Below are 18530 nucleotides of genomic sequence, written 5' to 3'. Positions count from 1 at the left end.
TAGTCCATTTACCTTTAAGGTTAATATTGTTATGTGTGAACTTGATCCTGCCATTATGATATTAACTGGTTATTTTGCTCGTTAGTTGATGCAGTTTCTTCGTAGCCTCGATGGTCTTTACATTTTGGCATGTTTTTGCAATGGCTGGTACCGGTTGTTCCTTTCCATGTTGAGTGCTTCCTTCAGGGTCTCTTGTAAGGCAGGCCTAGTGGTGGCAAAATCTCTAAGCATTTGCTTATCTGTAAAGGATTTTATTTCTCCTTCACTTATGAAACTTAGTTGGCTGGATATGAAATTCTGGGTTTAAAATTCTTTTCTTTAAGAATGTTGAATATTGGCCTCCACTCTCTTCTGGCTTGTAGACTTTCTGCCAAGAGATCTGCTGTTAGTCTGATGGGCTTCCCTTTGTGGGTAACCCGACCTTTCTCTCTGGCTGCCCTTAAGACTTTTTCCTTCATTTCAACTTTGGTGAATCTGGCAATTATGCGTCTTGGAGTTGCTCTTCTCGAGGAGTATCTTTGTGGCGTTCTCTGTATTTCCTGGATTTGAATGTTGGCCTGCCCTACTAGGTTGGGGAAGTTCTCCTGGATGATATCCTGAAGAGTGTTTTCCAACTTGGTTCCATTTTCCCCCTCACTTTCAGCCACCCCAATCAGACGTAGATTTGGTCTTTTTACATAATCCCATACTTCTTGCAGGCTTTGTTCATTTCTTTTTCTTCTTTTTTCTTTTGGTTTCTCTTCTTGCTTCATTTCATTCATTTGATCCTCAATCGCTGATACTCTCTCTTCCAGTTGATTGAGTCGGTTACTGAAGCTTGTGCATTTGTCACGTATTTCTCGTGTCATGGTTTTCATGTCTTTCATTTCGTTTATGACCTTCTCTGCATTAATTACTCTAGCCATCAATTCTTCCACTTTTTTTTCAAGATTTTTAGTTTCTTTGCGCTGGGTATGTAATTCCTCCTTTAGCTCTGAGAAGTTTGATGGACTGAGGCCTTCTTCTCTCATCTCGTCAAAGTCATTCTCCATCCAGCTTTGATCTGTTACTGGCGATGAGCTGCGCCCTTTTGCCAGGGGAGATGTGCTCTTATTTTTTGAATTTCCAGCTTTTCTGCTCTGCTTTTTCCCCATCTTTGTGGTTTTATCTGCCTCTGGTCTTTTATGATGGTGACGTACTGATGGGGTTTTGGTGTAGGTGTCCTTCCTGTTTGATAGTTTTCCTTCTAACAGTCAGGACCCTCAGCTGTAGGTCTGTTGGAGATTGCTTGAGGTCCACTCCAGACCCTGTTTGCCTGGGTATCAGCAGCAGGGGCTGCAGAAGATAGAATATTGCTGAGCAGCGAGTGTACCTGTCTGATTCTTGCTTTGGAAGCTTCCTCTCAGGGTGTACTCCACCCTGTGAGGTGTGGGGTGTCGGTCTGCCCCTAGTGGGGGATGTCTCCCAGTTAGGCTACTCAGGGGTCAGGGACCCACTTGAGCAGGCAGTCTGTCCCTTCTCAGATCTCAACCTCCGTGTTGGGAGATTCTTCAAAGCTGTCAGAGTCGTTTGTGTCTGCAGAGGTTTCTGCTGCTTTTGTTGTTGTTTAGTTGTGCCCTGTCCCCAGAGGTGGAGTCTACAGAGACAGGCAGGTTTCCTTGAGCTGCTGTGAGCTCCACCCAGTTCGAGCTTCCCAGGGGCTTTGTTTACCTACTTAAGCCTCAGCAATGGCAGGCGCCCCTCCCCCAGCCTCGCTGCTGCCTTGCGGTTAGATCTCAGACTGCTGTGCTAGCAATGAGGGAGGCTCTGTGGGCATGGGACCCTCCCGGCCAGGTGTGGGATACAATCTCCTGGTGTGCCCGTTTGCTTAAAGCGCAGTATTGGGGTGGGAGTTACCCGATTTTCCAGGTGTTGTGTGTCTCAGTTCCCCTGGCTAGGAAAAGGGATTCCCTTCCCCCTTGTGCTTCCCAGGTGAGGCGATGCCTCGTCCTGCTTCAGCTCTCGCTGGTCGGGCTGCAGCAGCTGACCAGCACCGATTGTCCGGCACTCCCTAGTGAGATGAACCCAGTACCTCAGTTGAAAATGCAGAAATCACCGGTCTTCTGTGTCGCTCGTGCTGGGAGTTGGAGACTGGAGCTGTTCCTATTCGGCCATCTTGCTCCGTCCCCCCAAAGTATGTTAAAACTATAAGTGAGTTTGGAAACTTTATTAAGGCTGTGTTACATTTAAATGCAAACAGAGCACACTGTAAAAAACAATGGTGAGAGAAAAAAGAAGAAATAGGAGGCTCATGCTGAGCCAAAATTGTCACCCCTGCTGGGATTCAGATGTATTTGATCATGTCCAAAGATGTTTCTGGGACCTGAGGCTGGAAAATACCTAGCTGAATGAGTTGACTTACATAGTAAAAGGAACCTGGGGAGACTCTTGGGGAAGAAAAGAGCTCTGCCTGGAAGATATAGTAGAACACAGAATGGGGCACAGCACAGACATCCTGCTTCAGCATGGAACACAGCCTGTCTCCCAAGTGTCCCTAGCCTGTTTAAAAACTCTGGGACCACTATGAGATAGAATGCTTGGCATGAACATCAGTGTCCTACAATCAGCACCAGTGGTAGAGACAATAGGAGAAATCCTATAGTGATTTCTTGGTCAGCTGATACCAAAGAGGGTGGTCAAAACAGGAAAACAATTGGGACAAAACAGAGGGGAACTCACTGGACATAAATGGGGAAAACTTTCCAGAGGCTGAGGTGTAGCAAAGAGTCTGTGAAATGTTACTGTGACTGCCCCCCCGCAACTGTATCCACAGGTTTATGAGTCCTGTAATACTAGCTTTAACAGTTTGAACAAAATCCATGAGAGAAAAGCCACAAGTTAGTATCCATTAGCTTGTATTAGAAATATTAGATTATAATACAATTTTATATGTTCATAAATCATATGAGTACTAAAATTACCTAAAGAGAAAAATTTTTTGCTTTTATTACTGAACATTAGCATTACTAACAAATACTGTTATTACAGAGCTTTTCAATAAAAGCACATTAATTCAGAGTAATAAGACAAGAGGGCTCTTCAGGTGTGTGGCCAGTATACCCACTTTGCTTTTTATCTCGCTGGGCATGGTGGCTCATGCCTGTAATTCCAGCACTTCGGGAGGCCGAAGTGGGTAGATCACACTGAGGTCAAGAGTTCGAGACCAGCCTGGCCAACATGGTAAAACCCCACCTCTACTAAAAATACAAAAATTAGCCAGGCATGGTGGTGCCACCTGTAATACCAGCATAAGAATTGTTTGAACCTGGGAGGCAGAGGTTGCAGTAAGCCGAGATCATGCCAATGGACTCCAGCTTGGGCAACAGAGTGAGACGTCTGCCTTAAAAAAAAAATGTATGTGGAAACAAATACAAATAACCATCAGGTAATATTAGGAACACCTCTAGGCACACAAACTAGAAAATCTGGAAGAAATGGATATGTTCCTAAACATACATACTCTCCCAAGGCTGAACCAGAAAGAAGTTGAAGCCCTGAACAGACCAATAATGACCTCCAAAATGTAATCAGTAATAAATAGCCTACCAACCAAAAAAAGCCTAGGACCGAACACATTCACAGCCAAATTCTATCAGATATACAAAGAAGAGCTGACTGGTACCATTCCTACTGAAAATATTCTAAAAAATCGAGGAGGAGGGACTCCTCTGTAACTCATTCTGTGGGAACAGCATCACCCTAACACTAAAACCTGGCAAAGACACAACAACAACAAAAAACTTCAGGCCAATATCCTTCATGAACACCAATGAAAGAATCTTCAACAAAATACTGGCAAATCGAATCCAGCAGCATATCAAAAAGCTTATCCACCACTATTAACTAGGCTTTATGCCTGGGGTGCAAGGTTGGTTCAATATATGCAAATCAATAAATATATTCATTACATAAACAAAACTAAAGACAAAAAAACCACATGATAATCTCAATAGATGCAGAAAAGGCTTTTGATATAATCCAACACGCTTCATGTTAAAAACTCTCAATAAACTAGGTATTGAAGGAACATACCTCAAAATAATGAGTCATTTATGACAAACTCATAGCCAACACCAATAATGAGTCATTTATGACAAACTCACAGCCAACACCATACTGAATGGGCAAAAACTGGAAGCATTTCCCTTGAAAACTGACACAAGACAAGTATGCCCTCTCTCACCACTCCTATTCAACATAGTCTTGGAAGTCCTGGCCACAGCAATCAAGCAAGAGAAAGAAAGGGCATCCAAATAGGAAGACAGGAAGTCAAGCTATCCCTGTTTGCAGATGCCATGATTCTATATCTAGAAAAACCCATCGTCATGGCCCAAAAGCTTCTTTCAGTGAAGTCTCAGGATACAAAATCAATGCACAAAAATCACTAGCATTCCTACACACCAACAACAGCCATGCCAAGAACCAAATCAGGAACACAATCCCATTCACTGTTGCCACAAAAACAATAAAATACGTAGGAATACAGCTAACCAGGGAGGTGAAAGATCTCTTCTAAGGAAAACTACAAAACACTGATCAAATGGAAAATGGAAAAACATTCCATTCTTATGGACAAGAAGAATCAATATTGCTAAAATGACCATACTGTCCGGTGTAATTTATAGATTCAATGCTATTCCTATCAAACTACCAATGACATTTTAATTCATAGAATTAGAAAAAACTATTTTACAATTCATATGAAACCAAAATGAGTCTGAAAAGCCAAGGCAATCCTAACCAAAAAGAATAAGGCTGGAAGCATCACATTACCCAACTTCAAACTATATTACAAGGCTACAGTTACCAAAACAGCATGGTACTGGTACAAAAAACAGGCACATAGACCAATGGAACAGAGTTGAGAGCCCCAAAATAAGGCTGCACACATACAACCATCTGATCTTTGACAAACATGACAAAAGCAATGGAGAAAAGACTCCCTATTCAACAAATGATGCAGAAGATTGAAACTGGGCCCCTTCCTTTCACCATATACAAAAATCAACTCAAGATGGATTAAAGACTTAAATGTAAAACCCAAAACTATAAAAACCCTGGAAGACAACCTAGGCAGTACCATTTTGGACATAGGAACAGGCAAAGATTTCATGATGAACTCTTTCAATTGACAAAAGCAATTGCAACAAAAGCAAAGATTGACAAATGGGATCCAGTTAAACTAAGGAGCTTCTGCAAAGCAAAAGAAACTATCAACAGAGTAAACAGACAACCCATAGAATGGAAGAAAATTTTTGCAAACTATGCATCTGACAAAGGCCTAATATCTAGAATCTATAAGCAACTTTAACTAATTTACAAGCAAAAAACAAACAACTCTATTAAAAAGTGGGCAAAGGACATGAAGGGAGACTTTTCAAAAGAAGACATATATGCAGGCAACAAACATACGAAAAGAAAGCTCAGGCTAGGCGCAGTGGCTCACGCCTGTAATCCCAGCACTTTGGGAGGCCAAGGAGGGTGGATCACAAGGTCAGGAGTTTGAGACCAGCCTGACCAACGTGGTGAAACCCCATCTCTACTAAAAATACAAAAATTAGCCAGGCATGGTGGTGCATGCCTATAATCCCAGCTACTCAGGAGGCTGAGGCAGGAGAATTGCTTGAACCCGGGAGGCGGATGCTGCAGTGAGTTAAGATTGTGCCATTGCACTCCAGCCTGGGCAACAGAGTGAGACTCCGTCTAAAAAAAAAAAAAAAAAAAAAAAGGCTCAATGTCACTGATCATTAGAGAAAAGCAAACCAAAACCAAAATGAGACAACATCTCACACGAGTCAGAATGGCTATCACTAAAAAGTCAAAAAATAACAGGTGCTCGCAAGGTTGTGGAGAAAAAGGAACACTTATACACTGTTGGTGGGAGTATAAATTAGTTCAATTATTGTGAGAGACAGTGGCGCGATTCCTCAAAGACCTAAAAACAGAACTACCATTTGACCCAGCAATCCCATTACTGGCTATATACCCAAAGGAATACAAATTGTTCCATCATAATGACACATGCCCGAGTATGTTCATTGCAGCATTATTCACAATAGCAAAGACATGGATTCAACACAAATGCCCATCCATGGTAGACTGGATAAAGAAAATGTGGTATATATATACCATGGAATACTATGCAGCCATAAAAAAGAATGAGATCATGTCCTTTGCAGGAACATGGATGGAACTGGAGGCCATTATCAAAAGCAAATTAATGCAGGAGGAGAAAACCAAATACCTCATGTTCTCACTTGTATGTGGGAGCTAAGTGATGAGAACACATGGACTTACAGTGAGCAACAACTGATACTGGGGCCTACTGGAGGGTGGAAGGTAGGAGGAGGGAGACAATCAGAAAACTTTACTAGTGGGTACTAGTTCATACCTGGGTGATGAAATAATCTGTATAACAAATCCCCATGATACCAGTTTACCTATATAACAAATCTGCACATGTGGCCCTGAACTTAAAATAAAGGTTTAAAAAATGTGGAAATTAAAAAAAGCAGCATTTGTTTGGGTTCTTCAAATGCAATATTCTAAGATAAAAAGATAATATGAGAATTTAAGCTGAAAAAATAATTAAAATATAGTTGCATCAGTGTCCTGGTAGCTCAGTAGACTGTTCCAAAGCTTGGGCAAGAATTTGGATACCTCTAAGTTGGCCTGAAAATTAGAGTTATAAATATATTCACATTATTTGCCAAGTAATGGAAACATTCAAGATAACTGCCATTCCCTTTGATGTGTGCTTTAAAACACACACACACACACACACACACACACCCCTGAAAGACCTAAACACTTATTGGGGAAAAATATTTAACAATAATTAACTAAACAGTAAGTGTGCATCAGATTTCAATTCAAAAGGCATAAACACATTCAACAAGTACCTGGCAGAATAGTTGTCTTTTGCAGCCTTAATTGTTAGGATCTGTGAAGCAATGACAGAGAGAACTTCCAAATCAATTAGATTGAATTCATCGAAACAACTCCAAGCTCCTGACTGAACTAGTCCAAAGAAGAATTTTCTCACTATCTTTAAAAAAAAAAAAAAGATTGATTAGTAAAATTATTATAATGGTGAGAAAATTTACTGAGATGTTAATTTGTACATGTTCTCCCCATGCTATCCAAACCAAGTAAAGGCCTTTTGCGTTTCCCCCTTCTAGGCATTTTTATAGGGTTGAAAGCAGCAGCTGCTTAGATGCTAGACAAGTCAACTACTCTGCTTTTCCCTTCTAAAAGCCCAAACACTCAGCAGAGCAAACTCTGATGCTCACAGGGACCGTGAAGACAGGGCCACAGCTTCTTACAGATTGTACAGAGATGCACCAGACCCCTCCCCTGGACAGCCATTTCCCTCACAGAGCTGCACCCTGGGGCAGAGTCTTCAGAACAACTTTCTGGCAGATGGGTGTAAAGTGTGTGAATCTGGGGCTGCCTTTTCTGGATCAGGCAAAGATGCTTTATGGCTTAGTGGCAGGCAGCTGGTGGGCAATGCAAAACACTGAACCACAGGCCCAGATAAGGCAAGACTGCAGGGGGCCCAGCTAAAGCACGCAGCTGCTGCTGGGCTTCTGCCACTTGCCAGAGTGCAGGCCCAGGCTGACCAGGTGCACCCAGTGCTCTGTGAGAGGCTGAAAGTCTGGGATTGAAATCTACTGGTTTGTAAATGTTAGCAACTAAAACAAAGCAACAAAACACACAAAAATATTGACAGGTCTAACTTCTGTGGGCTGAATGCAAGTTGAGGGATGCCTGAACTCTAATGCTAGGTATGGCAAAGAGGAAAGGAAGTGGGAATGGGAACGAGTAAGAGAGAGCCTCATACCGAGAAGGATATAGAAGATGGTTCCTTCCACTGAGCAGCAGGAATCAGATCTTGTCTTAATTTAAAATTTTGGTATTTTGTTCATGGGACGTTTGGGGGCATTAATTCTGACTTTTAAAATATTGCATTAAATATTATTTATCTTAATTAGCAGGCTTTTTGGCCTCACTCATGTGGAGCCCTCATAGGCCCCACTGCTAGTTTCCAGGAAGGAGGCAAGAGTCTATTTGGTAAGTATCTTAAAAATAATAATTGATCAGCTTATTTATGTTGATATTTTTCATGTACTAAATGAGCACAAATTGGAAATGCAGGATCTCAGAGGTAACGTGCTTCGAACACAAACAAAATGACAGCAATAAAATGTATAATGTTTGAACTTAACATGCAAAACAAATTGCAGTATTTTGAAACTTTGAGTAGATTTGTAAGAGACATATTTCAGAATGTTATGAGATATGTCAGATAATGTGCAAACAAAACAAGACTGACAGGAACTTGTAATCATCATCTATATAAACTCTCAAATATTTGTGTTAATCATAATCTTGTCTTAATTACCTTTTCAGTAAATAAATGTATGGGGTTAGGACTTAAAATAAATGTATGTTAATAAAGCAGTACTCTTAGTTGTTTTATATATTCATGTTCCATGTAAGATTTTTTTATTGAAAAGAATCCAACTGTTGAAAAGTTTGAAAACCACTGTCTTAAGGAGTAGTTCACCTGAATAAAAGCAACGTATATAATGTTTTAAATTTCTATTATATTCTAGGTTTCTAGTCCATTAGTTTAAAAGAAATAATAGCATTTAAAGTTCTGTTAATACTTGATGTTTGTCTCAGATAAATATTTTTTCTTGTTCTTTTATTCTTCAATGAATTGTTTTACGTTTTATGTGTACAATATTTCTTCCTGACACATGTTTAAGCTTTACCTTATAATCCAGATTCTCAAAACAGTTGAAGACCACACAATGTTTGCCTAAGGACTGGGAAACAAAAATATTTTAATATCTTTCTTGAATTATGACACAAAATACTAATGTTAAAACTGCGAGAGTAATAAAATGTCTATGTTTTTGAGAAAACTTTTGCAAGATGGAGATGAATTAAAAATCAAATTTAGAGATTCACAAAACTCAATATAATAGTATAAATGTACATATACTGTTACAGTTCAGTTGATTAGTTTATAGAGCATTAAGGTCACGTTTTTACATAAATCTATGAATAAAAAACTATGAAAAAATTCTAGGTTACAAACTATATCCTTTGCTTTCATCAGTAACTACTACTGCTTTTATCTCTCTATCTGTCTGTCTGTCTCTCTCTCTCTCTTTCTGTCTCTGTCCCTCTCAGTCTCACTTTCTGTCTCTCTCTCTCTCTCTCTCTCACACACACACACACACACAACAACAATATTAATCATTCACAAGTAGTTTTCCAGCTAAATAAAAAGCATATGTTGGCTTATTGAGATTCTAAGATGCAGCACACAACAGGCATTCAAAACGTCATTGATGAATTAATTATATGTGAATTAATGAATGTGCTTGTTAATGCAATGAACATCTTAATAGCAGGAATGGTGTAAATTTAAGATACCATCAAAATTTGTGTGACAGAAAAAGAAAAAAAGAAGTTTTTATTCTGGATAGAGAAACCACTTACTTTTGCCAGATCTTTGACAGTCTCAGTTTTTCCTGTACCAGCTGGACCAGCAGGACAGCCTCCTAGATTCAAGTGTAGTGCTTCCATGAGAGTTAGCCAGCATCGGTCTGTGAGAGGTGTAATAACCAATCTTGAGGTACAGCCCAAGTACTCATAGCCATAAGTAAAGCTGGCATTTCCTTGAGATACATAGCACAATTTTTGTTTTTCATTCCATTTATATTGCAAATGTCTGAAAACAAAATTTTAAATGTTCATATTATTTGGTTAAATTATTTTTATTTTTTTCACATGCAGAAACAGAATCAGGATTTAAAATGGAGCATTGATTAAAAAAACAAATAGAAGTAAAAAAATTAAAATCAAATGAGAAGTGTGATATAAAACTCATCAATGACTGATCATATTAGGTATGAAATAGAACTGAAGAATACAAACATGTGAACACACTTCCCTCTGAGGCTAATGGCCTTGCTGATTATGCTGCTTTGGTGTGATGTCAACCCAAATGGGGGATTTATATAAGAATCATCCCTCTGAAGTTTATGGTTTTCAATAAGACTGTGATTGAAGATGATGTTTATCATAATCTGGATCCTTATTATGAGGGTACTTAAGAGAAATGCTATTTGTTCTACATATCAAAACAAATTGAACTTTGTAGAAAATGATTTGCATTTATATCATGAGCACTGTGAATTGTGAATTGTGTAGCTAACCATAAATGTTCACCTCTAGAAGGTTTTGAGTTACAAAACCTTTGTGATAGTGAAAAAATTTTCACTATCAATGAAAAACTATCAAACAATATTTTGTAAATAATTTTACTTTTTTAAATATTAAAACATTGTCAGCGAAAACTCATTCCTACACATTTTTAATTGTTTAGTGCTGTTTTGATTTTGAATTACAAGTGGAGGCAGGTACAATATCTTCACAGAATTTATTCATTAAAGCTCTTACACAGGCACTAGTTTTTGCCTTTGTTTGCCTTTCTTCACTCATTCCACTCACTCTCAACGTATGCTATCACGTAGCAGTGTGCCTATCCTTGTAAGCCCTTTTAAATCTTTTCTGGAACAACAGGGAATATTATAAAGAAATCTGGAAAAGTGAGTAAATTTTAAAAATAAATTTAAATTAAAAAGAAAAGAAAAATTTAAAATTATAAGCAACTACCTTGCAAAGTCTCAGATGGGAGAGCATATATCCATAAGAAAGAGAAAAGTATAATACTTGTGGAAGAAAATGTTTTTTAAAGAAGAAATTCTGTTATCCTAAGGACGAGTATTTGTTTTATGATTCAACTAAAGTGCTAAATCATTATTTTGATAGCAAATCAATTTCCAGAGCCTTTGCCTTTCTATTAGTATTCCCTTAGAACAGAGCTTCTCAAACTTTCTCAGTTCACTGCACTCTTAGTAACCCAGTAATATTTTCATGATGACCCTAGACCAAAAGGAATATCTAACAGTTTCTTTTCTTAATTTTAGGTCCAAAACAGTTTAATAAGTATTTTTGTCTTAATGATTTAGTAGGTTGCTTGAAACAAGGTACACAAATGAATTGACAAAAAAAATTATTTCATTAAATGTTTTAAAAATTAAATTATTTATTTGAGATGGAGTCTCGCTCTGTCACCCAGGTTGGAGTGCAGTGGCACGATCTCAGCTCACTGGAATCTCCACCTCCTGGGTTCAAGTGATTCTCCTGCCTTAGCCTTCGAGTAGCTGGGATTACAGGTGTGCACCATTACGCTCAGCTAATTTTTATTTTTAGTAGAGACAGGGTTTCACCATGTTGGCCAGACTGGTCTCCAACTCTGGACTTCAAGTGATCCACCGGCCTCAGCCTCCCAAAGTGCTGGGATTACAGGTGTGAGCCACCATGCCTGGCCTTATTTCATTTTTAAATAACCAGTTACTTAGATATGGCTATTGTGTACTGCACCACTTATCAAACCTTGGGATCAGACTGGATACTGCCAATCTCGTTTGCTACACTGATTTTCATGGGATACTTGCTTTTTTATGAGAGCAACTGCCAAAACCTAGCTTTGCAGGGATAAGAAGTCACTGAAAGGTATGTAGCATGATCTGATGTTAAAACAGAACTATTTTGAGCTGCTAGCATGTTTGGTGTCTGATAGATGTTGTACATTGCTGTGATTCCCTCAAAAGGTTAAAATATCTTGCAGTGCCCTTGTGAATTGTCTATGGTGGCTTGGGATACCTTGACACACAGTTTGGGAACTGTAGCCCTAAACTCAGACACTTACAAAGTCTTATCAGGATCTTCTCTTTTCCAGTTTACCTTTCTATATATGCTCTTCCTCTTTTTCATTTCCATTTTTAAAAAGAGTTAATAAAAAGTAATAATGACACACTAGACTTTTTTCCAGAGTAATGGTTCATTAACACAGTATATCCTTTTTGGCAATTAAGAAAGTATACATTTATGCTTTAATGAACATGTAAATATATATCAGATATAAAGTATTCAGATAAAATATAGTCAACAGTGGCCTCAGTTATATACTTAAGCCTCTGTCTACTTCTTTTTCTAGAGTTTAAACGAAACTGTCATACCTAAAATCAGGACTTTTATGCTAACTGCAGAATTTATGCTAACCGTACATTTATTATCGGAGCTTGATGCTCAATCTCTTCCCACCAAAGGTGAGAATGGCTCTACTTTTCTATACTTTCATATTTTACTAATTGACTCCAGGTAGGAAGAAGGCAGTTTTGAGTTAGGGAGCTGGCTGGAAATGTTCTTCAGTTTGTTTCCCCTCAGTCTGTTCCAGAATTAACAGCACAGTGGAAAGAAGAGGCTTGAGGTAGAGCTCTGACTGCCCATGGAAAGATACTGCCCTCTGTCTAGATGGAAATGGGAGAATGTAACTATCAAAAGGGCCTAATCAGGTCGGGAAGACAAAGAAGAAAGAAGTAAAAATTAGGTGGAGGGACAGTAGAAAAGAGAAAGAAGGAAAAGCAGTAATAGGGTATAGTAATCTCCCCTTATCTGCATGGGATACATTTCAGGACCCCCCTCCTGCTGCTGCCCAAACAGAGGATACCTATAGTTCAGACCACATATAGTTCCAGACCCTCTATATACCATACTATGACTTTTCCTATACATAAATAACTACAATAAAGCTTAATTTATAAATGAGGCACAGTAAGAGATGAACAACGATGACATAATAAAATAGAACAGTAGAAAAATATACTCACATTCACATGTCATGTGAATGTGATCTGCCTCTCTAAATATCTTATTGTAAAATACTCACTTATTTTTGGGCCACAATTGACCACAGTAACTGAAACTGGAAAGTGAAACTGCAGATAAAGGGGGACTAATGTACTCAGATTGGTTTGCTTAGAATTTTGGTAAAGCCCCCAAAATTAAAACTCGAGTTTGACAAAGTGTGAGGTAGAGAATCAATTTACCTAAAGATATATTTGTGAGAAGTTATTGTATGTAGTTATAATTTAGATCCACCTACCTTGTCCACTCAAAATCCTCTGCATTGAAGATATTTTTAAGTAGTAAATTTATCACTATATCTCTGCAGTGAACATAAAGGGTAAGCAGTGCCCCTAGTACAGCTTTTGTTCGAGAGTTACTAGTATCCAGCACTACCAGCTGTGCAACCTCTTCTAGATGACATATCAGACCAGCGTGGACTTTTTCCAATTTTTCTCTTGAATAAGAACTCACAAAACTTTTAATACAATCATTATAAAACATGATCTGGCTCTGAAAAAGTAAGATAATGTTATTATATGTGTATATATAATTGAAGCATACATTTTATTTGAAATTAAAATGGATGTTTTCATAAAGTCATGTGGTGTGTATGTGAGTGTTTGTGTAAGAGACCTTACACATTTGTATGTATTTGAGGGCTAAAGATTGAATTCTGATTGATGCTTATGGGGGCCTTATCAATTTGTACTTCCTAAATCTTATATTCTGAAATCTTCCTAAATCTTATACCAGCAACCTTAAGTAATAATGTGGGGACAGTAAAAATGGTAGAAAACTCCGAGATGAAATTAGTGCTGCTTTTCTCTGTTGAACTCAGAAGTAATATACCTAGAACACAGTAAGCTTGTAGTCATAGTTTTCAGAAAGTTTATAGACCTCTCTTATTCAGCCCATCTTTTGACACTCACTCTTGTCATACATAATGGAGCTGTTTTAAGAAGTCTACTGGATTAAGGTCAGATTGACTCTGGAAGTTAAAAGAGGGGGATACATGAGGACAGCTTATAGGTTTCTGGGCTTTACATTGGGTAAATTGTGATTCCAGTAACTCACTACAACAGTACCTATTGCAGGAAAAGTATGCTGCGGGCAAGTGGCACAGTGAATTCATTCATGGATATATTAAATTTGAAGTGTTCAAGAAACATAAGAAGAGCTATCAAGATATGAGTATGGGAATAATTAGCATAAAGTTAATAGAGTGAGATTTTTCCAGATTGAGATAGCAGCATTCAGGATGAGAAACTTGTTATATCAACAGCATTATTGGTTACATGCAACAGAAATGAACTGGCTTTCTTAAAGGATGTTGCAAGCTTATAATGAGCAGATCAAAAGGAGGCTAGAGACTGAGGGTTAGAAAGTGGGCAGGACCAAGAGTCTGGGAAGACAAGAGGAATCACAGTCAAGGCCATGTCATGGCAGAGTCTGGTCAGATGCCAGTACTGCTGTCCTTGAGACATTTATTCAAGATTTGTAGCCTCAGGAGAGAACATCCAACAGGTGGAGACCCTTCCCTAGGCTGTATCAGTGTAGGGTAAAGGAGGACTTGGTTCTGGTGAGGGAGATTGTGAACCAGTTTTTAATTCTTGTTTGTTATTTATTTATAAAGGAATTTTAATTACTATATCTTGTTTGTTATTTATTCATAAAGGAATTTTAATTACTATATCTTCAAATTCTCTCAGTGGCCAGTGCATGCAGACATCTAATTATTCCCATTCCCCCATAGGTGTCTTTTTACATCCATTCAGAGGCAACTCCTAGTCATGTGACATATGTAGAAGTGCAAGAGAAAGGGGAGTTGTAAATTGCATCCTGGAATGGAAAATGAGCAGTAGGTAAGGCAGACATGGAAAAAAATTTGGCAAAAGAACATTCAATGATTGAAGTTGAAGTCTATCATAAAGTATTTCTAGAAATAGGATACAGGCTGCTTATCAATGTTAAGCATGTTTGGAAGACGAGGGATCCAAGAAACATCTTTTCTTAGGAGAGCAGATTTGATTATTTGAATTTCTGTTAAACTACAGAAGTGTGCAGATTGATTCATTATAATTTTGTCACCTTTGTAAAGAACAGTTTAGGTAAGTTCCTCAGCTTAAGATCTGTGAATATTTTCAATATTCAGTCAAGTGGAGAACAAAAGGGACAAAGAAGATTTGATAATAATAACTTGCGTACACAATCCAAAGTTACTTTAACAAAGACTTGAAAATTGTGAGTCAAGGCAAAGTAAAAGGATATGATGTTAATTTTAAATTGAACAGAGAACTACAAGTCAAGTACGCTTTAAAAATACTTGATTATGGAGGGCTAAGATGATCGATTAGAAGTAGCTGCAGTCCACAACACTCCTGGAGAAGAATGAAAAGGGGCGAGTGAATTCAACACCTTTAACTGAAATATCCGGGTTCTCGCATTGGGAATGAATAGGCAAGCAGCTCGGATTCAAGGAGAGTGAGGAGAAACAGTGGGGTTGGGGAGGGGGGGACAACAGCCCAACAGTAAACAGCATGGAGCCAAAGGAATCCCCCAGCCCCAGCCAGGGAAGGCAGTGAATGATTGTGAAACCCCACCTGGGAAACCATGCTTCTCCCACGAATCTTTGCAACCTGTGGAGCAGGAGATCCCCTCCTAAGCCCACGCCACCAGGGCTGTGGGTCCAGTACACAGAGCTGTGTGGAGTCTGCAAAACAGCCACTCAGGTGCACACAGAGACCCAGGAGTTTTGCATGCTCCAGCCCCAGGATCCCCACCAAGGTGGAAAATCTGCCCATACACATCCATAGGAAGTGGGCTGAATATAGGGCACCAAGCAGCGTCCTTCTGTAGGCCTCACTTCCACAGCATCTCACAGGTTAAGACCCACTGGCTTGGAATCCCAGTCAGCCAATGGCAGAGGGCTGAAGTCCACCAGGGACAGGACAGAGATCCGTTGGGGAGAGCGGCTGCCATCTCTGCGGTTTGGGGGAAACAGCTGTTTCAGTTTGCAGGCTGTGAAGAGTGCAGATGGTCCAGACAAGGAGGGGCCCCCCACAGTGCAATACTGTGGCCTTGCCAGATTGGGGCCATATTGCTTCTTTAACCAGGGCCCTGACATACTACTCCTCAATGGGCAGGTCCTTGGGTCCACGGACAGAGCTCTGATCTCTCCCTAGTAGAGAACTCCCAGGGGAGGGGCGGCTGCCGTATCCGCAGTTCGCTAGTCTCAGCTGTGGAGATGAAGAGGGGCCCTCCCACAGTGCAGTGCAGCTGCCTTGCCAGATTATGGCCAGACTGCATCTTTAACTGGGGCCCGACTCACTCCTCCTCACTAGGGGGGGTCTTCAGTTCTGTGGACAGAGATCTCTTCCTGGGAGGGAAATCCCTGGGTGAGGGGCAGCGCTATCTCTGAGGTTCCCTAAACTCAGCCATTCTACCCGGCTGGCTGCGGAAAATACAGACGGTCTACAAAGAAGGGTCACCCCCCAGTGAAACATGCCTGCTCTACCAAGAAGCAACCAGACTGCTTCACTGGATGGGTTCCTGATCCTCTTTCTCCTGACTGGGTGACATCTTCCACTGGGGGGCCCTAGCCTCCACAGCAGCCCTATGGTAGAATGGCCTGTTAAAAGAAAGACAAACAGAGGCTAGGCAGTGGCTCATGCCTGTAATCCCAGCACTCTGGGAGGCTGAGGTGGGTGGATCGCCTGAGGTCAGGAGTTCAAGACCAGCCTGGCCAACATGGTGAAATACTGTCTCTACTAAAAATGTAAAAATTAGCTGGGTGTAGTGGTGCATGCCTGTAACCTCAGCTACTCAGGAGGCTGAGGCAGGAGAATGACTTCCACCTGAGAGATGAAGGTTGCAGTGAGCTGAGATTGTGCCACTGCACTCCAGCCTGGGTGTCAGAGGAAGACTCTGTCTTAAAACAAAACAAAACAAACAAAAAACAGACAACAACAACATCAACAAAAAAAGACCCCACAAAAACCCCACTCAAAGGTCAGCAACCTCAAAGATCAAAGGTAGATAAACCCACAAAGATGAGAAGGAATAAATGCAAAAACACTGAAAACTCAAAAACCCAGCATGCCTCTCCTTCAAACGATTTCAACAGAACTAGGCTGAGGCTGAGATGGATGAATTGGCAGAAATAAGGCTTCAGAAGGTGGGTAATAACTAACTTTGCTGAGTTAAAGGAGTATGTGCTAACCCAATATAAAGAAGCTAAAATAATAATAACACAATGCAGGAGCTGATAGCCAGAATAACCAATTTAGAGAGGAACATAACTGACCTAATGGAGCTGAAAAATAAAACAAGAGAAATTCACAATGCAATCACAAGTATCAACAGCAGAATAGACCAAGGGGAGGAAAGAATCTCAGAGCCTGAAGACTATCTTTCTGAAATAAGAGAGGTAGAAAATAATAATGAAAAAAGAATAAGGAATGAACAAAACCTCTGAGAATTATGGGATTATGGAAAGAGAACAAACCTACGACTGAATGCGGTACCTGAAACAGATGGGAAGAATGGAACCAAGTTGGAAAACGTACTTCAGTATATCATCCAGGAGAACTTCCCCAACCTAGCAAGACAGGCTAACATTCAAATTCAGAAAACGCAGAGAACCCCAGTAAGATATTCCATGAGAAGATCAACTCTGAGATACATAATCATGAGATTCTCCATGGTCAAAATGAAAGAAAAAATGTTAAAGGCAACCAGAGAGAAAAGCTAGGTCACCTACAAGGTAAAACCCATCAGACTAATAGTGAACCTCTCATTGGAAACCCTGCAAGCCAGAAGAGATTGGGGGCCAATATTCAACTTCTTAAAGAAAAGAATTTCCAGTCCAGAATTTCATATCTGGCCAAACTAAGCTTATCATAAGCAAAGGAGAAAGAAGATCCTTTTCAGAAAAGCAAATGCTCAGGGAATTCATCCTCACCAGATCTGCCTTGCAAGAGCTCCTGAAGGAAGCACTAAATATTAAAAGAAGAAACCATCATCAGCCACTACAAAACACACTGATGTACACAGACTAGTGACACTATGAAGCAACCACAAAAACAAGTCTGCAAAATAACTAGCTAGCATCATGATGTCAGGATACAATTTACACATAACAATACTAACCTTAAATATAAACGGGCTAAATGCCCGAATTAAAAGACACAGAATGACAAGCTGGATAAAGAGTCAAGCCTCATCAGTATACTGTCTTCAAGAGCCCCATCTCATGTGCAAAGACACACATAGGCTCAAAATAAAGGGATAAGGGAAAATTTACCAAGGAAATGGAAAACAGTAAAAAGCAGGAGTAGCAACCCTAGTTTCTAAAAAGCAGACTTTAAACCAACAAAGATAAAAAAAAGACAAAGAAGAGCATTACATAATGGTGAAGGGCTCAATTCAACAAGTGATAACTACCCTAAATATATATGCACCCAATACAGGAACACCCAGCTTCAGAAAGCAAGTTCTTACAGACCTACAAAGAGATTTAGTCACCCGCACAATAATAGTGGGAGACTTTAACACCCCTCTGACAATATTAGACAGATCATTGAGACAGAAAATAAACAAAGATGTTTAGAACCTGAACTTGACCAAATGGACCTAATAGACATATACAGAACTCTTTACCCCAAAACAACAGAATATAGACTCTTCTCACAGCCACACAACACTTACTTTAAAATTGGTCACATCATAGGATCACATAG

General features: G+C 39.6%; 1 protein-coding gene across 2 annotated transcripts in view; it reads right to left on the bottom strand.

The window, feature by feature from the left end:
• The window catches only part of DNAH14 (dynein axonemal heavy chain 14), a 497862-nt gene that overhangs the window by 299917 nt on the left and 179415 nt on the right, over positions 1-18530 (bottom strand). The window contains exons 26-29 of one of the 2 annotated variants that reach the window (XM_077938651.1): positions 13049-13345; positions 9535-9766; positions 8799-8852; positions 6921-7066 (exon numbers count right to left, since the gene is read on the bottom strand). In XM_077938651.1, coding sequence (XP_077794777.1) covers positions 6921-7066; positions 8799-8852; positions 9535-9766; positions 13049-13345 — 729 coding nt within the window. The remainder of the gene's footprint in view (positions 1-6920; positions 7067-8798; positions 8853-9534; positions 9767-13048; positions 13346-18530) is intronic. The other variant, XM_077938650.1, reaches the window with a different exon arrangement.

Source organism: Macaca mulatta, chromosome 1 (genome assembly GCF_049350105.2).
Source record: "Macaca mulatta isolate MMU2019108-1 chromosome 1, T2T-MMU8v2.0, whole genome shotgun sequence".
In the NCBI taxonomy this organism is placed as follows: Eukaryota; Metazoa; Chordata; class Mammalia; order Primates; family Cercopithecidae; genus Macaca; species Macaca mulatta.
Note: the sequence above shows the minus strand (reverse complement) of the source record. Positions and strands in the feature narration are given on the sequence as shown.